This window comes from Macaca nemestrina, chromosome 1 (assembly GCF_043159975.1).
Source record: "Macaca nemestrina isolate mMacNem1 chromosome 1, mMacNem.hap1, whole genome shotgun sequence".
In the NCBI taxonomy this organism is placed as follows: Eukaryota; Metazoa; Chordata; class Mammalia; order Primates; family Cercopithecidae; genus Macaca; species Macaca nemestrina.
This window is the reverse complement of record NC_092125.1, coordinates 191,316,341-191,338,896: the sequence shown is the minus strand read 5'-3', so window position 1 is coordinate 191,338,896 and position 22,556 is coordinate 191,316,341. Positions and strand designations below refer to the sequence as shown.

The 22,556-nt window shown below is 37.6% G+C and overlaps 2 protein-coding genes across 20 annotated transcripts in view; both read left to right on the top strand.

Moving 5' to 3' along the window:
• The window catches only part of LOC105494842 (coiled-coil domain containing 30), a 196,325-nt gene that overhangs the window by 8,801 nt on the left and 164,968 nt on the right, over positions 1 to 22,556 (top strand). For 14 of the 19 annotated variants that reach the window (XR_011622195.1, XM_071094870.1, XM_071094863.1 and 11 more), the window contains exons 2-4: positions 9,175 to 9,280; positions 11,673 to 11,826; positions 19,200 to 19,271. Coding sequence is in view for 18 of the 19 variants with exons in the window: in XM_071094863.1 (XP_070950964.1) it covers positions 9,175 to 9,280; positions 11,673 to 11,826; positions 19,200 to 19,271 (332 nt within the window). In the remaining variant the exon portion in view is untranslated. Of the gene's footprint in view, positions 1 to 1,217; positions 1,400 to 9,174; positions 9,281 to 11,658; positions 11,827 to 19,199; positions 19,272 to 22,556 lie in introns of all 19 variants that reach the window. The other 5 variants (XM_071094859.1, XM_071094860.1, XM_071094867.1 and 2 more) reach the window with 4 other exon arrangements.
• LOC139362824 (small ribosomal subunit protein eS1-like) lies at positions 19,286 to 21,728 on the top strand. Its single transcript, XM_071094948.1, has one exon. It carries the CDS (start codon positions 20,788 to 20,790, stop codon positions 21,076 to 21,078), a length of 291 nt encoding a protein of 96 aa, XP_070951049.1. The 5' UTR covers positions 19,286 to 20,787; the 3' UTR covers positions 21,079 to 21,728.

Sequence of the window (22,556 nt, the reverse complement as noted above, 5' to 3'; positions counted from 1 at the left end):
GTTGTCTCTACTAAAAATACAAAAATTAGCCAGGCGTGGTGGCGCACACCTGTAATCCCAGCTACTCAGGAGGCTGAGGCAGGAGAATCGCTTGAACCCCGGAGGCAGAGGTTACAGTGAGCTGAGATCATACCACTGCACTCCAGCCTGGGCAACAGAGCTAGACTCCATCTCAAAAAAAAAAAAAATTATTAGCCGGGCGCGGTGGCGGGCGCCTGTAGTCCCAGCTACTCAGGAGGCTGAGGCAGGAGAATGGCGTGAACCCAGGAGGCGGAGCTTGCAGTGAGCCGAGATCGCGCCACTGCACTCCAGCCTGGGCGACAGAGCGAGACTCCGTCTCAAAAAAAAACAAAACAAACAAAAAAAAAATAGTTAATGGTTCTAGTAACACAGGTATCACTTCATCAATCAGCAGATATTTATCTTTCATATACTGTCATAGTGCAAACTGTTATGTTGTGATTACTTGCAACCTAAAAAAATTAAAGACAATATCGATAGCAGACTTAGATCAAGAAGTTGCAGAAGAGAACTGAATTAATGAGACGTCAACATAAATTATAAGACATATTCTGTGAGTAAAATCAATCCTGGATAGTATAGAATTGGGGCCTCTCTAGCTTCCAGAGGAGTCCTTTTATTTCTAAATATGCAATAAAAGGAACAAAGACTTCTTTGGACTTTAAAAAAGAAACAAGAGCCCTTTGGGAGACTTCAGATAAAAGTTGCAAACTTCAGAACAGACAGAAAAACTTTTTCTTTCCATTGTACATAATTTTCATTAAATATGTCATTGGTTATTTTAGAAGATATACAGTTGTTCAAAGCTTAAATTTTTCGGTATTAGCAGCTATTTCATTTAAGTGCTCATAACTAGATAACAGTAGGAAAAGTAATATATGCATTGTAGAGAGTCTGACTCTAGTCATATATACATAGACTTATTTATTCCTGCTTTCAATTTTCCTCACATAGCAGCTTTGTATGTATATTGCCAGCTGTATTTTGTTCTTTAGAAATATCTTAGATTTTCCAGGCTGTATCTACACACACATAAGTGTGATGAAGGATCAGGTGGCTTACTAGCTTTCTATCACTAGTACCCTAAAGACTAGTACTCTAATAAGGAGCCTAAGGTGGCACCTACATAGATATCTTGCATCCTCAGTTGTGTGTGTGTGTGTGTACATACACATATGCTTATTTCTTCTATCAAGGGAAAAGTTCAGTTAGAAGACATACTTCACCATCTTGAAAAAGAAGAAATCGATCCCGTTGCTAATACAGAAGAACAACTCTGTTTGGTGCTTATTCCAGCCAGCACAGTGAAGACAGGCTGAGGACCGCTACCAGAGATGTAGAAGAGCTTGTAGTGAAGCACATGAACAAAACAAAAGAAGTAAGAACTAATAGTATAGAATTTTAAAGACGCCTGTGATTTTGTTCATTGCCCTTCATTAAATTGACATATTTAGAACTAATGTTTGGCTATCACTGTATAGTTGGAAATGTACCCACGTGTAGACTTTTTTTTTTAATGAAACATGGCAACAGTCTGTATTGGTTTCCATTAAGACTACATGTATAGGATGTTGCCCAGTGATAACTGGTTGAACATCTAAACAGGACTGCTCCAGGTAGCTTAGGTGACTCTTTTCTTTGAAGGCTTAGAAACTAATGTCAGCATAGTATCAGTGAATCTGCTTCTCAAAGGTGGACTTGTATCAACCAAAGTCGTAGAAATGAGACACCTCCTTTTTAATTGACAATAAGAAATATAATTGCCAGAGGAACTAAACATGTATTTTTGGTGGCTGATGTATTCTCTTACAGACACATTATGTGGGAAGCCAACTTTTAATTAGATGTTTACTTGGTGAACAAATGATTCTAATTTTTTTTTTTTTGAGACAGAGTCTTGCTCTGTTGCCCAGGCTGGAGTGCAGTGGTGTGATCTCTGCTCACTGCAAGCACAGCCTCCCGGGTTCACACCATTCTCCTGCCTCAGCCTCCCAAGTAGCTGGGACTACAGGCACCTGCCACCACGCCTGGCTAATTTTTGTATTTTTAGTAGAGACGGAGTTTCACTGTGTTAGCCAGGATGGTCTCCATCTCCTGACCTCGTAATCCGCCCGCCTCAGCCTCCCAAAGTGCTGGGATTACAGGCGTGAGCCACCGCGCCCGGCCATGATTGTAAATTTTTATAGCATTGGCTGAGATAGTCAGGTTTCCACGATAGGGCTATCTATATCTACCCTTATTTCTGGACCTCATATCCTAGGACCAGGCACCTAGTGCTTAGAGGAGTAGATAAAGCTATTTTTTGACCGTATTGTTACTCTTTTGGATGTTTCCAATACTGATCAACATACTTTCTACATACTTTCTTTAAATGAACTAATGAATTATCTCAGGTTGCCTGGGAATCACTCTGCTATGTTTTCACAGCTCACACAGGTAATTTTTTAAATTTAATTCTTAAAGGACAATTCAATTTCCAAATTCTAAAGAAGAATGCAGCTCCTTTAGAATGAAAAGTGGTATAGCCTCATAGAGTGTGAACTTTAACATTAGGCAGATGAGGGTGAAAAATTGCCTTTAGCATTATCTTTCTGTTTAACCCTGGGCAAGTAACTCAACTGCTTTGAGCTTGAAATTTCTGTCTGTAAGATGGAGATGTTAATAGCATCTTCGAAGGGATTTGTGAGATTTATACAGGTTAGCGTGTATAAATTACCCACGTACTTGGCATCTAGCAAGGGTTCAATAAATGATAGCTATTATCATTAGAAATGGATATTGTTCCTGCCATTTTAAAGAGGAAACTAAAGTTTGCCAGGAAGTGATAAAGTTGGACTGTGATTCCTATGTTTCTTCTATATGATTCAACTTTTTATACATATTTTGAGGAGTTTTCCTATAGGCTTCCAAAGAATTCACCAAAATGCAATTCAGTTATTTTGATAGTCTACTTCTAAGCACTTTGGCATAGTTAGAGCTCAGTCTCTGGTTTCTACCCATCAGAGTATGAATTCTAGCTCCTCTCCTTATTCCCTATGTGATAAGGCAAGTCTCTTAGCCTCTCGAAGCCTGCTGCTTCACCTCCCAAGTGGGAGAATAATAGTCCCATGTGGTTGTGGTGACAATTAAATATTTGATGTCCTTAATGTAGTGCCTGGAGCATGTTAGCTTTCTACCTGTTACTATGCACATAAAAGTAGCTTTTTGTGAAGCCGTTTTATTAACTGGAAACTATTTTCAAAGAATACCCAATAATTTGTTTTAATGTAATCTCCTGTTAACATTTAATCATCTTAGCCATCAGTTTCAGCATAGCAGTATAAACCTAATTATTATGTAGATTTTTCTCTGTTCATGGATATCATGACCATATTTCCTAAACCACAGATAGGGAGACTTGATTTGAAACCTGGTATGTTGATAGAAAAAAATATTAGAGATTAGGGCTGTCCCAGAAATTTGTGGCTACGTATCATCATACCTATGGGAAACATAGTGTATGATAATGTAAGACAGCTGGAAAGAAGTTTAGAGCCAGATGCCAACACTTGAGGAAAGCTGAGTTTCCCGTTGATTTCTCAGATTATAGTCATGATAGAATGGTGATCTCTTAATTGCTCTTTCACTTCCTGGACTTTTAATGTGGATTAAAATATGAGCCATGGACTAAATGTAAGAAAATGTGTTTTTTTTAGGTGGAAAATTATGCAAACTATATTTGTATCCTAACAGAGGGAGGAGAAGCATTTTCTCATGGTTATGATGAAAAGGAAAATAAATAGCTTAGACATGAGTTTAAAGAGCTCCAACTCAAACAGAGTTGTTTTTCCTTTTGTGGGAACATCATTTTAAAACTTCTTCCCTAATTCTAGAAATTAACATATTATATAAAATTTGAGAAATGCATACAAGTATAAAGAAGGAAAAAATTATATCTTCTACCCCAAGAAAAGTATGATACTTCTAATGTTTCAGGTGTATTTTCTGGCTGTCTTTTTAAAACGTATGTGTTCTGAAATAGTCTGAAACGTGTGTGAGAGTGCAGGGTATTTTTTTTTTTTTAGTGTTTATTACAGCACTTTCCACTCTATATTATAATCTGTGTCAGCTCCTCTGGAGTAGAGATCATGTCCTAGTTTTAGCGATTTGTGTCTCTCACAGTACCTGGCTTGTAAAGTACCTAGTTTAGGGGAGGCAAAACTTTACCTCTTCCTCTTTAGGTCTTTTTTTTTTTTTTTCCCCCCCAGCTGGGCCTGAGAATTAAGTTGATATAAGACAGATTAACAGGAGAAAAGCATACAAACATATTTAAATTGGAAATAAATGGAAATGAAGACCCAAAGAAGCAATTAGAATCAATCTCTCATATACTGAGTTGGACAGATAATAGTAAGTTGTGAAAAAGCAACTAAATATATGGAAAGGCTGAAAAGATAAAAGAGTTACTTTAACAAGGTCTGTACAGAATTCTCTTGGCCTCAACTTCCCATCCTTAATTATAAGAGTGTTGCTTTCCTTCTAGCAAAGGGAGGGCATTTTTCAACACGGGAATTTCATCTCCTGCTTTTAAGAAATAGAAGGAAGATCAGAATGATCTTGCACCTGCTGTTTTTCAAGTGTGTTTAACTCAAAATAGTCAATACACCAGAGTGGTATATTTTTAACTCCTTCACTAGCATATTAAGGACTTAGAAAATATTAAGTACTTCAAAACTTCAAAGGAAAATACAGATAGAACCCCTTTAGAATATTCTATATTTGTGTAACTACACACTTAGGTGCTATTAGGCCGGGCGTAGTGGCTTACACCTATAATCCCAGCTCTTTGGGAGGCTGAGGCGGGTGGATCACCGGAGGTGGTGAGTATGAGACCAGCTTGACCAACATGGAAAAACCCTGTCTCTACTAAAAATACAAAATTAGCCTGGCGTGGTGGTGCATGCCTGTAATCCCAGCTACTTGGGAGGCTGAGGCAGGAGAATCGCTTGAACCTGGGAGGCAGAGGTTGTGGTGAGCAGAGATCGTGCCATTGTACTCCAGCCTGGGCAACAAGAGTGAAACTCTGTCTCAAAAAAAAAAAAAGATTAAAATATTAGGTGCTATTATTATACATATTATTATACATGGTCAGTGATTATATTTACCACACATTTATTATTTTCTTTACCTCAGCATTTTTCCTTGCATCTCAGATATTCCATTCGGGATCATTTTCCTTTTTCCCTTTAGAAATTCCTTTTACAAGATGGCAGTTTTTTTGTTTGTTTGTTTGTTTTTTTTTTTGCCTCAGGTGCAGAGAAAATTGAGTTAATCATAGGACATGTTACATATGTATTGTACCCTCATTTTTTCCTTTGTTGCTTTCTACTGGGTAGACTGAATTTTCTTCTGATGAGTTAAAGTTTATATTATATTTTTGTTTGCATAATGGTTGCATTTTAAGAGTTTTCTTTAATTCCAACTTTTTTTTTTTTCCTCTACAAAGCTTCTGGAAAATTTCTTCCAGCATTTCTGGTAATTCTCAGTAGGAAGGTTGTTCAAGGGTTCTAATCTGCCACACTGCAAGAAACAAAGGATGCTGTATGTCCTTCTGCCAACATGTGTTTTTCTTTGTTTTGTTTTTTTGTTTTTTTGAGACAGAGTCTCACTCTTTCACCCAGGCTGGAGCGCGGTGGCACAATCTTGGCTCACTGCAACCTCTGCCTCCCGGCTTCAAGGAATTCTCCTGCCTCAGCCTCCCTAGTAGCTAGGACTACAGATGCACGCCACCATGCCTGGCTAATTTTTGTATTTTTAGTAAAGACAGGGTTTCACCATGTTGGCCAGGATGGTCTTGATCTCTTGACCTCATGATCCGCTTGCCTTGGCTTCCCAAAGTGCTGGGATTACAGGCCATGGGGTTTTGCAATATAAATTAGCTCATGATGATTGATAATAGGAGAATGATGTCATTATAATGCAGAAGTTCCTATACAATTTTCCCTAGCATGTTAATGATTTGGACTACCAGTAAGCCTCAGTTTGTACATGAATCCTATTCATCCCACATTCTTCAAATTAGACTTAATCTGAACTTGAAATAAATCTGTAAACTATGAAGGAAAGAGATAAGCCAGTGGTTGTAGTTCAGTGTGGATAGTCCTGTGCTAAGGGAAAGCAGAGAACACTAGGAAAATTCAGGGGAGGTGATGAGATAGACATAATGGGTAGGGTGACCAGAAAAGGCTTCCAAAGGAGATTGTATTGAGTTGTGTTTTGAAAGGTGCTAGCTAGATTAAGAAGCTGGGAAAGGCATTCCTGGCAAAGGGAACAGAGTCGATAATACATACTAGTTCACATGAGTGAATGCTAAGAAGAAATGTGGCTGGAGATATTTTCTTTTCTTTTTTCTTTTTTTTTTTTTTTTGAGACGGAGTCTTGCTCTGTCGCCTAGGCTGGAGTGCAGTGGCCGGATCTCGGCTCACTGCAAGCTTCGCCTCCTGGGTTTACGCCATTCTCCTGCCTCAGCCTCCCGAGTAGCTGGGACTACAGGCGCCTGCCACCTCGCCCGGCTAGTTTTTTGTATTTTTTAGTAGAGACGGGGTTTCACCATATTAGCCAGGATGGTCTCGATCTCCTGACCTCGTGATCCTCCCGTCTCGGCCTCCCAAAGTGCTAGGATTACAGGCTTGAGCCACTGCGCCTGACCTGGCTGGAGATATTTTCAGGAACCACGTCATGGTGAAACCATATGCTAAACTAAGGCCTTTGGATTTGACACCTGGGCTATGCTTGATGTTCCTGGATTATGCTAAAGGCATAAAAATATTTTTGAATATATGAATTATTGACTTTGTTATAAAAGATCTAGAGAATCACTAAATCATTTTAAGAGGGCAGTTAACATGATCTGATTCATGTTTTAGAAAAATTACTCTAGCAACAGTAGGGGGATGGATTACATAGGGACCAGATTGGAAGTGGGAAACTTAGGGGTAGTTTTGCAGTAATAAAGAATAAGAACGAAAACAAGGCTCAGAGTGTAAATGGTGAAGGGAAGATGAACTAAGTTATTAATGAAAAGGAATCTGTAAAACAAATTGAGAATGGTGGATGAAATCTTGGATGACTCTAATGCCATCTACTCAATCACTTTTAGATCATAGTTTTCTAATAATAGCCAGAAAGTATTAACACAGATTCTCCAGCCATGCACGGTGGCTCACGCCTGTAATCCCAGCACTTTGGGAGGCCGAGGGAGGTATATTGCTTGAACCTAGGAATTTGAGACCAACCAGGGCAACATGGCAAACCCCATCTCTACAAAAAGTACAAAAATTAACCAGGCATGGTGGCATGCACCTGTAGTCTCAGTTATTCGGGAGGCAGAGGTGGGAGGATCACCTGAGCCTGGGAGGTCGAGGCTGTGGTGAGCCATGATTGCATCACTGCACTCCAGCCTGGGGAATGGAGCGAGACCCTGTCTCAAACAACAGAACAAAACAAAACAAAACAAAACAAAAACAAACAAACAAACAAAACCCCAGATACTCATTTTATGATAAAATATGGCCTGTAACATTTGTGTTACATTCCCAATTTGCTTAAAGCTAATATTTTGTTTTAACTAATGTTGTAAAGAGCCTGAGCATAAAATAATTAGCAGAGTCACTTTTTTTATGTGTAGAAACTGACAAAGTGATTCTAAAATTGATGTGGACATGTAAGGTCCTAGACTAGTCAAAAAACTGAAAAAGAACAAAGTTGGAGGACTAACACTTCCTGGTTTCGAGACTTAACCATAAAGCTGTAGCAATCAATAAAATATACTCCTGGGCTGGATGCAATGTTTCACAGCTGTAATCCCAGCATTTTGGGAGGCCAAGGTGGGCAGATCAACGGAGGGCAGCAGTTCACGACCAGCCTAGCCAACATGGTGAAACCCCGTCTATACTAAAAAGACAAAAATTAGTCAGGCATGGTTGTGAGTGCCTGTAATCCTAGCTATTCAGGAGGCTGACGCAGGAGAATCGCTTGAACATGGGAGGTGGAGGTTGCAGTGAGCCGAGATTGTACCACTGCACTCCAGCCTGGGCTAAAGAGTGAGACTCCATCTCAAAAAAAGAAAATGCATTCTTGGCATTCAGATAGATCTATAGATCAATGGAACTCTCAATAGAGAGTTCAGAGATAAGCCCACAAGTACACCATCAACAGATTTTCAACAAAGGTGACAAGGTAATTCAATGAGAAAAGGATAACCTTTTCAACAAATGGAACAATTAGATATAGACATATGCTAAAAAAAAGCTCCCCAAATCCTGATCGAAGTTCTGTTTCCCATTGGTGAGGAATGCCTGCCCTCAATACCACAGGATAGCCAAACACATAACACCTGACACTAGACAGAAATGAGATTGATAACAGTTTATTAGTCACATATATTCACAGCCTATGGGAAGAGGATAGATATGCTATGCTATGCAGGGCCACAAGGGGTTACTCTCAGGAATAGAATGAACTCGTAGAGGGTATGGGAGGCAGGCTTTGTAGTGACAAGAAGAAGAGGTGCCTCCTGGTTCCCCTGGGAATATGTGATTGGCTTCTCTGAAAAATTCCATGGGCTGGCAGGGAAGTGAAACCCATTAGTTTGAGGACTGGGTGGAGTACAGCTGCTCCAGCTGATAGAGGACTGGCCAGATGGAGACTCTTTCTCTCTGGATGGGGGACATACTCTGGCCAAGTAACTGATGGCTAGGCTTTTTTGGGGCTTCTGTGAGGCTGAAAGATGCCAAGTCCATACATGAAATTTTAGAGCTTGCAATAAATTTATCTCACGCCATATATAAACTCAAATTGTTTGCTAGATATCTGTGATTATGAAATATCTATTAATTTACTAATGTATGTAGGTACATTTTTATAATTTTCCCCTCAAAGATCTTGCACATTTTTCTTAGATTTATTCCGAGGTACTTCATATTTTTAGATGCTATTAATAAATGCTATATTTTTTAAAAAATTAATTTTCTACTTATTTGTCACTGGTATTTTAAATTATAATATTTTTATATATTGACCTTATATCTAGCAATCTTGCTAAAATTTATCATTCATTTTTATACTTTAGTTGAAGATTTAAACATTTTCTCTCTCTCTGTTTTTCTTGTCCAGGTTGGAGTGCCGGAGTGCAGTAGCACGATCTCCTCTCACTACAGCCTCAACCTCCTGGGCTCAAGTAATCCTCCTGTCTTGTCCTCCCAAAATGCTGGGATTACAGGTAAGCCACCACACCCAGCCAAAATGACATTTTTGTTCACAAAGACTGATTTATGTACATTTCATTTATATGCTGAATTTTGTTAAGAAGAAATTGGAACAAATCCACCAGTCTCTACAAAGAGAACATCAAGAACCTGTGTAACAGGCCGGGCGCGGTGGCTCAAGCCTATAATCCCAGCACTTTGGGAGGCCGAGGCAGGCGGATCACTAGGTCAGGAGATCAAGACCATCCTGGCTAACACAGTGAAACCTCGTCTCTACTAAAAATACAAAAAAAAAAAAAAAAAATTAGCCGGGCGTGGTGGCAGGCACCTGTAGTCCCAGCTACTTGGGAGGCTGAGGCAGGAGAATGGCGTGAACCCGGGAGGCGGAGCTTGCAGTGAGCCGAGATCACGCCACTGCACTCCAGCCTGGGCGACAGAGCGAGACTCCGTTTCAAAAAAAAAAAAAAAAGAACCTGTGTAACAGTCTAAAAAAATCTAAATGAGGTTAAAAAAAGAAATTATAATCCTTTACTTCATAATTGTGGCTAATTACAAATCAGCTTTTACCTTGGAAGTATTTTGTTTCAATATATGAAAATGTATAGATTCATGGCCAGATGTGGTGGCTCATGCCTATAATCCCAGCACTTTGGGAGACCAAAACTGGAGGATGAGCTGAGGCCAGGAGTTCAAGACCAGCCTGGGCAACATAGTGAGACTCAGTTTCTATGAAAAATAAAAAAATTTAGCTGGATGTGGTGGTATGTGCCTATAGTCCCAGTTACATGGGAGGCTGAGGTGGGAGGATTGCTTGAGCCCAGGAGTTGGAGGCTGCAGTGAGCTATGGTCACGCCACTGCACTCTAGCCTGGGTGACAGAGCATGACCTCATTTCTTTAAAAAAAAAGTCATGTTGTAAAAATTATCAAATTATGCATAAAAGTATTATGAACACATCACAAAAATTTGAGGAGGAAAAAATCACTCATTTAACATCATAGCTGATTTTTATTGAATGTATTAAAATTTAAACAATCTATGTATGTTATGTGCTTTTAAAAATCACCATGAGACTAGGCCAGGTGCGGTGGCTCATACCTATAATCCCAGCACTTTGGGAGTCCGAAGCAGACAGATTACCAGAGGTCAGGAGTTCAAGACCTGTCTGGCCAACATGGTGAAACTCTGTCTTTACTAAAAAATACATAAATTAGCCAGGCATCATGATGCACACCTGTAATCCCAGCTACTAGGGAGACTGAGGCAGGAGAATTGCTTGAATTTGGGAGGTGTAGGTTGCAGTGAACTGAGATTATGTCACTGCACTCCAGCCTGGGCGACAGAGCAAAACCTTATCTCAAAAAAAAAAAAAAAATCACCTTGGGACTATACATATTTTTTATTTACAAATATGTTTGTAGTTCACCTTTTAAGGAGTTCTTTAGAGTATATAGTACGTTATTTTAAATATATTCAATTCTGTTCATGGAATTTAATGTTTTTGATCTAGAGAAATGTTATTAATAGGTAAGTCTGGTGAATAAAGTGTACGCTATGAATTTAAGCATGGGAGGTAACCCAAGATTAAACTATACATCACAGTATTATTTTCAATAGCAAAAATCGGAAGCTATCCAAATTTTTAAGTGAGACAGAAATTATATTATAGCCATGCTGGAACACAATACAGCCTTTAAAAATTATCATTACAAGCTGGGCGCAGTGGCTCATGCCTGTAATCTCAGCACTTTGGAAGGCCAAGGTGGGCAGATCATGAGGTCAGGAGTTCGAGATTAGCTTGGCTAACATAGTGAAATCACGTCTCTACTAAAGATACAAAAAATGAGCTGGTCGTGGTGGTGCGTGCCTGTAATCCCAGCTACTTGGGAGTCTGAGGTAGGAGAATCGCTTGAACCTGGGAGGCGGAGGTTACAGTAAGCTGAGATTGCATCATTGCACTCTAACCTGGGTGACTGGGCAAGGCTCCATCTAAAAAAAAAAAAAAAATTGTCATTACAAAATCTGTACAGGAATTTACAGAGAAGTGTTCCTGTATAATGTTAAATTTAAAAAGCCAGACAGAAACTTGTACATGTATTAGTATTATGACTATGTAAAAATGTATATGAATAAAAAATACTGCAAAGAAATATAACAATACACTTATATCTCTTGGATGTTAGGTTGAACCATATGAAACCGCATGTTTATAAGTAAAAACAATCAAATATTACCAGTTTTGTTTGGTTCAACCTAAGGAAAGAAATACACACACACACACACACACACACGGAAATACACATAGATATTGTTTGCTAATTTTCTTTAAAACATTAATAGAAAATAGCAAAATGTCATGAGAGTACATTTGCTCTTTGTTTTATTACTAACAGAAGTTTTATTTCAGTCTCATAATGAAGACCTGGAAAAAGACAAAACATCACAAAACTACCTAGGAAAAGGAATGGAACAAGTAGCAAAGAAGTTAGGGGTGGCCCATGAAGAGATTCAAAGACTCACTGATGAACTACAAGTGAAGGAGAAAGAACAGTGTAAATTAGGTAAGCTGTGGTTTCAGATGACCATTTCTGATCATGCTTTAACTGTACTGATCTCATCTCAGGGTGGAACATGAGAAAAAAAACACTGAGAAAAAAGTCTTTAAGATAAACACATAGAAGTGATGAACAGCCTCATTTTCTACCATGCTAGGAATTTTTGTCAAAGCCCAAACATATCTACCAAAAGTTCACAACTCATAAGTGTTTACCACTCACCACAAGAAATTCCCAGCCTCTCAGAAGCCCGCTGTGTTCCTTCTCTCTGTCTCTACATCCTTCCTCCTCCTTCAGAGTAACTACTGTCCTGACTTTGAATGCAGTTTCTGTGTTTGACTACACGCAGTATGCTTTCTATGGTTTGCTTCTCCTGCTCAGTCTTACAAGATTCATTCATTTTGTTATATGTAGCAGTTGTTTGTTCACTCTGCTGTTTATAATATTTCATTAATAAACATACTACAATCTATCCGTTCTACTGATGGACAATTGTGTTGTCAGTTTTTGTCTATTATAAATATTGCTGCTATAAACATTTTGGTATATGTCTCAGTGTGCTTATTACACATTTCTGATTGTGGTAAGAGTAGAATTACTGAATCCAAGGGTTATGGGCAGGTTCTACTTTGGTCTTCCAAGGTAGTTATACTAATTTAAGCTTTCTTCAGTTGTATGTGAGATTTTAGTTCCTCCACCTTGGTTTTCAATACTTGGTACTATCGGTCTTATTCACTTCACCTTTTATGTTGAGTGTATAGTGGTATTTAAGTGTTGCTTTAATTGGTATTCCCTGACTGCTAATTAAGTTGAAAATCTTTTGTATGTTTGTTGTTGTTGTTACTCATTTGGATATACAACTTTGTGAAGTTCCTGCTCAAGTCTCTTGTATATTTTTCCTATTTTATTTATTTGTGGGAGTTCTTTATATATTGTGGATATCAGCCTTTTGTTGGTTATAAATGTTATGTTGTTGTTGTTATTTTTTTTACCATAAATGCTAATATTGATCAAGTTGGGTTTAAGTGAATTATTCTTTATGCCTTCTGAGTTTTCATGTTTAAAGCCTTTTCTTCACTACAAGATTATTGAAGATATTTACCCTGGTTTTGGGGGGGGGGTACTTTTATTGTTTATATTTACATCTTTGCTTTATCTAGAATTTAGTATAAAATTTTTAAATTATAATTATCTCCTTTCTATATTTTTAATCCGTGACTGATTCTTTTACACATACAATATATAGGTTACTTCAGAATCATAAACATTAAAAATGTTAAATGTATAAAACAATAATGATTACGCCAAACTGTGTGATTAATGACAAATAATAAAAAAACAGAATATCAGGATGTAAATGTTTTATAAATACATTTTAAACAGTGGACACAAATAACTTTTCAGAATGATGGAAATGTTCCATATCCTGTTTGGGTTGGTGGATATACAATTGTACATATTTGTCAGAATTCATCAAACTATACACTTAAAAGGGTGAATTTTACTGTATGCAATGTATTTATCAGTAAACACAATTTAAAAAGAAAATAAATTTGGCCACATGAGAAGCAATATTTGCTGCTTGCAATACAAGAGGAAAAAGGAAAAGCAGGATATTCAGCACCCATAGTGGCTACATTTGGACACAACAGAACACAATCACATAGCAATCTCTTTTATCAGCAGTTGCTCTATAGGGTAAATCCCAAACGTATCAATTGAAAGCCACCTCTACAGTGAGTCTGTTAGGACTTTTGGGAAGCTGAATTAGCAAGTCCTTTTGGAATGGTGTGTGCAGTATCAATGTGTGCACCATCTGTAACTTCCTGAGTCATCCACTTACAGCAGAATTTATAGCTAGGCATGTGTAATATGACAGTGTTTCCCGAGTATTAGCTTGTTTCTTTCAACAAACTCTTTTAAAAAATAAATCCCTTTAGCTCTCTTTAGTTTATTCTTTAGCTCACTATCACATCATAAAATTTGGATGAAAATGAAAAATTTTTTCAATGATAATTTTTTCAAGAATGAAAAAGAATTCATATAAAATATTTATTCCTTGACAAATGAATATCAAGAAAAAAGATGAATTTTTAAAGATTTAAGAGACTTATTAACCAATTATGATGTGTGGCCTTTATTGAATCCTGATTCAAATTTTTAACATTTATAAAACAATTTGAAATTTGAACACTTGCTAGACATATGAATTAAAGAATTGTTAAATTTTTGTTAAATTAATTTTTTGTTTAAAAATAGTTCTTATTTTTTAGAGATATATAGTGAAACATTCATAAGTGAATGAAATGATGTCTAGGATTTGCTTCAAAATAATACAGGTCTCTACCTTACAGCTACACAAAAATTAATTCAAAATGGATCGCAGAGCTAAATGTAAGTTAAAACTATAAAACTATTAGAAGAAAACAAGGAATACATCTTCATGATCTTGGGTTAAGCAGTGATACATTAAATATGACACCAAAAGCAAAAGTGAAGAGAAAAACTAATACATTGGACTAAATCAAAATTTAAAACCTTTACACTTCAAAACATACCATCAGAAAGTGAAAAGACACCTCACAGACTAGAAGAAAATATTTGTGAATCATGTGTTTGATATGGATCTTATATCCAGAATATGTAACAAATTCTTACAATTTAATAATTAAAAGACAGCCCCATTTAAAAATGAGCAAAGGGGCTGGGCGTCATGACATGTGCCTGTAGTCCTAGCTACTTGGGAGGCTGAGGTGGAAGGATGGCTTGAGCCCAGGAGTTTAAGGCTGCAGTGGGCGATGATTGTTACTGCTTTCCAGCCTGGGTGACAGAGTGAGACCCTGTCTTAAAGAAAAAAAACGGGCAAAGGATTTGAAAAGACATTTCCAGGAAGAAGATATGTGAATGACCAACAGGCACATGAAAAGATGCTCAGCACCTCCCATCACAAAAATTGATAGGTATGTGACGTGGTGGATGTGTTAATGAACTTGATTTAATCACCCCACAATATAAACATATGTCAAAACATTACATTGTACCCCATGAACGTATATAATTATTATTTGTCGATTAAAAAAATGATGTTCGATACCATTAGTTATTAGGGAAGTGCAAAGCAAAACCACAATGAGAGTCTACTTCATACTCACTAGAATGGCTGTGCTAAACAAGACAGACAGTGACAATTGTTGGCAAGGATGTGGAAACATTAAAACCCTTGTACATTGCCGGTAAGAAGGTAAGATAGTGAAGATACTTTGGAAAACATTTAACAGTTTCTCAAAATATTAAACACAACCCAGAAATTCCATTCCTAGCTATCTACCCAGGAGAAACACAGACTTGTATGTAAATGTTCATAGCACTATTAGTTACAATAGCCAAGAGTTAGAAACAACCCAAATGTCTGTCAATTGGTGAACTGATAAACAAAATGCAGTATATCCATACTGGGCAGAAAGTAGCTAACAGCACATCCAACACTGCTATCCTTAGAGAAAGGACTGCTATAACAGTCACAAGCATCTGGTTGACATCTGAGAACTTGGATTTTGGGAGGGTTTCCACCATTCCTTAACCAATAGTGGCTCACTGTGCCTAAGCTGTTTATACAATGTGGTCCATGCAGAATACCTGCTTTCCTTTAAGAGTCTTGGTATATGCTAGGCAGAAAGTGTGTGTGTGACCAGCCCTCAACAAAACCTTAGGTGCTGAGTCTTTCATGAGCTTCCCAGGTAGACAACATTTTACATGTATTGTCACAGTTTACTGCTGGAGACATATCCTGTGTGACTCCACTGGGAGCAGACTCTTGGAAGCTTGTTCCTGGTTTCTTCTGGCCTTTGCCCTGTGCATCCTTTCCCTTTGCTTCGTCTTTTTGATTTTGCTTCATCTTTTTGCTGTAGGAAATCTTAGCTTTGAGTATGAACATATGTTGAGTCTTGTGAGTCCTCTTAGCATATCACCAAATCTGGGGGTGATCTTGAGGACTCCTGGTACTCATATGATATAATACTATCTGCCAGTAAAAAGGAAGGAAGTACTTATACCTGCTACATGGATGAATCTCAAAAACAAGCTAAGTGAAATAAGTCAGATGCAAAAGATCATGTATTGTGTGATTCCATTGAGATGAAATGCACATAAAAGGCAATCCTATAGAGATAAGAAGTAGATTGGCATAGTTGGGCACAGTAACACATGCCTATGTCCCCAACTACTTGCCACTTGGGAGGCTGAGGCAGAAGAATCACCTAGCCTATGAGTTTGAGTCCAACCTGAGCAACATAGTGATACCCTGTCTCAAAAAAAAAAAAAAAAAAAAAAAGGAAAGTAGATTAGTAGTTGTCTAGGGCTAGGGATGAGAATTGGGACTAAGTGGGTATGATTTTCTTAATAGGGTGATGGAAATGTTCTAAAATTAGATTGTGATAGTGGCATACCTGTAGATATACTAAAAACCATTGAATTGTCCACTTGAAATAAGTAATTTTTAAGGTATGTAAACTGTACCTCAATAAAGCTGTTAAAAATATAAGAACTGGGGGAAATAAGTATATTAGGTGAAAATCTAAGGTGGCTTCCAAGAGCCCCACCCCCGGTATATACACATTTTTTCCCAGTGATTCAACAAAATACAATCTAGATGCTGCTGTGAAGAGATTTTGTAAGTGTAGTTATGGTCCCAAACCAACTGACTTTAAAGAAGGGAGATTTTCTTGCATGAGCCTGATCTAATCAGGTGAGCTCTTGAAAGAGTCAGGACATTTCGTGGCAAAAAAGATTTGAAGTGCAAGAGGGATTTAACATGAGGGAGATTCTTCATTAATGACTTAAAAAAAGGAATAATGACTTTGAAGATGGAGAAGATCACATGACAAAGAATGCAGGCAGCCTCCAAGAGCCAAGAGAGACCTCCAACTGACAGTCAGCAAGGAGATGGGGACCTCAGTCTTACACCCTCAAGGACTGAATTCAGCTAACAAGCTGAATCAGATTGGAAATGAATTCTTCTCCAGAGCCTTCAGAGAGAAACATAGCCTGGCCAACAGCCTGATTTCAGCCTTGTAAGACTTTGATCACAGAACTCAGGCACACCATGCCCAGACTCCTGACCTAGAGAACTGTGAACTAGTAGATGGATGCTGTTGTAAGCCACTAAGTTTGTGGTAATTTGTTATACAACATTAGAAAATTAATATAATAGGTAAGGGTATAAGTGAAACAAGATTGACCGTGAGTTGGTGATTGTTAAAAGCTGGGTGATGGATGTAGGTATTACCATAACTCTGTTCTAGCTACTTTTGTATATATATAAAATTTTCCATCAGTAAAAAAGTTTTTTTTTAAAAATCTATGCTAACCAGACTTAGAAAGAGACTTAGAAATAGACTAAGAAAGTAAAACTGTTAATCTGATAGAGAGATCTCAAGAAAAGTTACAACCAATACAATTTTAGAAATATTACTGGTTTAAGAGGACTATTGGAAAGCTACAACTAGCTACAATTTTCTTTTTTTTTTCTTTCTTTTTTTAGAGATAGGGTTTCACTCTGTTGCCCAGATTGGAGTACAGTGGCATGATCATCACTCACTCACTGAGTTCCTGGGTTCAAGTGATCCTCCTGCCTCAGTCTCATGAGTAGCTAGGACTGTAGGCGTGTAGTGCCACAGTTGGCTAATTTTTAAATCTTTTGTAGAGAAGGGGGTTTTACTTGCCCAGGCTGGTCTCAAACTCCTGACCTCAAGCAATCCTTATGCCTCAGCCTCCCAAGTGTTGTATAGGTGTGAACCACTGTGCCCAACCCCAGAAAGCTATAGTTTTCAAGTATCTTCACAAACATGGCAGAAACTAACCTGACCATACAAGTTAATAAATTTGGTAGTCCGATATTATTTAAATTTGGAGCAATATATTTCACTATGTGTGCCATTCCAAAAATAGTTATTTTTTTTCAAATAGCAATTAAGTCAAATGTTTTCAGAACACCTGAAGTACCTCTTCAGAACTCTGAGGTTCACAGAATACAGTTTGGAAGCCCCTGTTCACGTAATAAATTCTGAGCTCTCTTGTGTAGCAAATAAGGTCTTTCTGGTTTGGCCTCTGCCTATGTATCCAGCTCATATCCCACACTTCCCTAATTCTCTGCACTACAGACTGGGCAGTATTAGACTATATGTAGTTCCTGAACTACTCAGTGTTCCCTCCTATGTCGTCTCCTTTGTTCTGTGCTACCTCCTGTATTACTTGTGTTATTCCCTCTTTGTAGAATATCCTTTCCACCTGCCCTCACTTTACTTTCTCTCCTTCTTCCATAGAGGAATACATTTGGAAAACTGTTCTTTTAGTAAAACAGAAGCTATTTTTACATCTCTGGCTCAGTGTAAACAGACCTAGGTTCACATCCCAGTCATACCGTTTACTAGTTGTGTAATGTTAAGCAAGTTGCTTAACTTTTCTGAGTCTTGTTTATCTCATCTATAAAATGGAAGCATGAATATCTACTTTGCAGCTTTGTTATGATGATACATATATCTGGCACTGATAGTTGCTGCTATGGTAACAGTAATAGTAATAGTATTGCTATAGTTAGGAATACAGTTTTAGGTGAATCTGGTAGGTTATCCTGGGATTTACTCTAAAGAACTGAGTGTTAACAGATGTAATAATAAAACCTTCACAATTGTGCTGATGAACTCACTCTGTGGTTAGAAGTGACCTGTTATAAAATTCATGTTAGTCTCTTACTTCTGGGAGGTTCTTCATTCTGATAATATAGGAGATCCACCAGCAATATTGCTGGTGATGAGGAGACCACAGGAGACAAAGGGATAAAACCTGAAGTAGAGAACCCAAATCCAATAGACTCCAATGCGTCATGTCTTCCTAAATATCATTGTGCCATCCTTATACAATTCTCGCATAGTATCAAAAGCTATTTCCTGAAATTTTGTTATTTTGATATTTCTAGCAGCTATTGGCAAAATTCTAAATATGACTGATTGCAGGAATTCTTTTTACTTTTTTCTGGGTGTAGTTTCTTTTCACTAAACTGGTAGTACCATGCCTAAAAACTTTCAGCTTTTCCCATTGTTTACAGTGGTTTAAATTCCTCTTAATCATGAAATCTGATGGAGGAAACTATTAGGGAAAGACAATTACAAGATCAGATAAGCAGGGATAGGGCTAAATATAGGGTGCAGTAGGAACTCTAAGAGGGAAGTCTGGGAAAATTCCCTGAGGAGCTGACATTTAAGCAGAAACTCCAGGGCAGTAGCCAGGTGAAAGAAAGTGTTCCAGAGAGAGAGAGTCATTGGAAATTTGATTATTATATGAATCATTTGTTCCTTATACAAATATTTTGTTTCTTTTTTTAGATTCTGCGCTTAAGAAGGCTCAACTAGAAATTGACAAATTGAAGGAAAATTTGGTAAAGCAGAAAGAAAATGGTAAGTCATTCTAGAAGATATAATAATTATTATTTAGTAGCCAAGAATGGTGGTACATGCCTGCAGTCCCAAAGACTTGGGAGGCTTGGGCCCAGGAGTTGGAGGTTGCAGTGAGCCATGTCTGTGCCACTGCACTCCAGCCTGGGCAATAATGCAAGACCCCATCTCAAAAGAATAAATTTTTTAAAAAATTATTATTTAATAATAATACATTAAGAAATAATATAATATACATTAATAATAGGTTTTAAAATAATAATATTTTGGAATTAAAATAATAAGTACTACTACTGTTATTGCTATTGCTACTACTGTTATTACTTCCACTACTACTACCATTTAATAGTGACAGGTACTAAGTGCTTACTAAGTGACAGGTACTTTGCCAGGCACTTCACATGCTTTATCTCTAATCCTCACAACAGTCTGTGGCCATACTACCCTGAATACACATATCTCATCTAATCCTCATAGCAGTTCCAAGTAGTGAGTAGTAGTATCCCCTTTTCTTAGATAAGCAAACTGAGTCATGGCAAAGTTAAGTGAGTTATCCAATAGCTACAATAAGTATCAGAGCTGGTATTTGAATCTTTGTATGTCTGACTCCCAAACCTGTGATCAACACAAATCATGCATCTTTTACTGGGACCACTGATACCAATATACTTTATAATGCATTTAACAATACTTTATACATATTTGTTCACTGGGAAGCCAGTAGGCTTGAATCAGTGGTGAATTAATCTGACCCTAGCTTGCCTATATAAAAATGCTACCAGTTAGCAATAATATAATGAAATTTGAATATTTGAATGGTAACAGCTAAAAATTTTTTAAATATGTTTACCAGTTTTTAAATAATTCTACAACTAGGCATCCCTCCTTTTAAAAATGTATGAATACAATTATAAAATGAATACTGCTTTTTTAGTAATTAATAGAACAAGTAAACAGAAATAAATCAGTAGGGATATAAAAGCCCTAAAAATACTAGCAATCAAAATGACCTAATTGATATTTATAGAAACAGAACACACATTCTTTTCATATACCCATGAAACATTCACCAAGAGAGACCATCCTGGTGGAACTGGAGGTCATTAGGCTAACAGAAATAAGCCAGGCACAGAAAGACAAACATTGCATGCTCTCACTTATATGTGGAATCTAAAAATCAAAACAGTTGAACTCACCGACATAGAGAGCAGAAAGATTGTTACCAGAGGCTGGGAAGGAGAGTAGAGGGGCAGTTTCAGTGGGAGGCAGGGAATGGCTAATGGGTAAAAAAAGAAAGAGTGAATAAAATCTAGTATTTGATAGCACAACAGGGTGACTACAGTCAATAATAATTTAATTGTACATTTTTAAATAACTTAAAGAGTATAATTGGATTGTTTGTAACACAAAGGATAAATACTTGAGGGGATGGATAACCCATTTTCCATGACATGATTATTACGCATTGCATGCCTGTATCAAAACATCTCTTGTAGCTTTTGGCTCTGTGAGCAGCACCATGGCTGTTGGCAAGAACAAGCACCTTATGAAAGGTAGCAAAAAGGGAGCCAAAGCTAAAGCGGTTGATCCATTTTCTAAGAAAGATTGGTGTGATGTAAAAGCACTTGCTATGTTCAATATAAGAAATATTGGAGAGACGCTAGTCACCAGGACTCAAGGAACCAAAATTGCATCTAATAGCCTCAGGGGTCGTGTGTTTGAAGTGAGTCTTGCTGATCTGCAGAATGATGAAGTTGCATTTAGAAAATTCAAGCTGATGCTGAAGATGTTCAGGACAAAAACTGACTAACTTCCAGGGCATAGATTTACCCGTGACAAAATGTGTTCCATTGTCAAAAAATGGCAGACCATGATTGAACCTCACGCTGATGTCAAGACTACCGATGATTATTTGTTTCATCTATTCTGTGTTGATTTTACTAAAAAGCACAACAATCTGACACAGAAGGCCTCTCATGCTCAGCACCAACAGGTCTGCAAAATCCAGAAGAAGATGATGGAAATTATGACCTGAAAGGTGCGAATGACTTGAAAGAAGTGGTCAATAGATTGATTCCAGACAGCACTGGAAAAGAGAAAAGCTTTGCCAATCTAGTTATCTTCTCCATGATGTCTTTATTAGAAAAGTAAAAATGCTGAAGATACCCAAGTTTGGTTGGGGAAAATTCATGAAGGTAATTGTTCTGGAAAAGCTACTGGGGATGAGACAGGTCCTAAAGTCGAATTAGCTGATGGATATGAAGCACTGGTCCAAGAATCTATTTAAAGTTCAAAATTTAAAAAAGAGAGGCCATCCTGGGCCATAAAGTAAATCTCTGTGAAAAAAATGAAATACAAATTACGTTCTCTGATTATAATGGAATTAAACTAAAAATTGGTAACAGAAGTAGGTTAGTTGGAAATATTTGGAAATTAAAAAGATTTTTTTTTTTTTTTTTTTTTTTTTTGAGATGGATTCTCATGTTGTTGCCCAGGCTGGAGTATAGTGGCATGATCTCGGCTCACTGCAACCTCTGCCTCCCAGGTTCAAGCAGTTCTCTGCCTCAGCCTCCCGAGTAGCTGGGATTACATGAACCTACCACCACACCCAGCTAATTTTTGTATTTTTAGTAGAGACGGGGTTTCACCATGTTGGCCAGGCTGATCTTGAACTCCTGACCTCGTGATCCACCCGCCTCAGCCTCCCTAAGTGCTGGGATTACAGGCGTGAGCCACTGCACCTGGCCTAAAAAGATATTTATAAAAAGACTATGCCTTCAGAGAAAAAAAATAAGAGAGATATTAGAAAATATTTTGAATTGAAGAAAATGAAAATGCAACAATATCATCATTTCTGTGACATAGCTAAATCAGTACTTAGAGGGAATTTTATAGTATTTAATGCTTATATTAGAAATCAAGAAAGGATTCAAAATAATCTGAGTCTATACCTCAGAAACCCAGAATAAGGTGAGCAGAATAAGAATAAAAAAATAATTAAATATAATAAGAATAAGAAGAATAAGAACAGAATAAGAAGAGAAAATTAAATCCAAGGCATGCAGAAGGAAGGAGATATTAAAATAAGAGCTAAAATCAACAAAAGTGGCTGGGCACGGTGGCTCACGCCTGTAATCCCAGCACTTTGGGAGGCTGAAGCAGGTGGATCACAAGGTCAAGAGATCAAGACCATCCTGGCCAACATGGTGAAACCCCGTCTCTACTAAAAATACAAAAATTAGCTGGGCGTGGTGGCGCACGCTTGTAATTCCAGGTAACTCAGGAGGC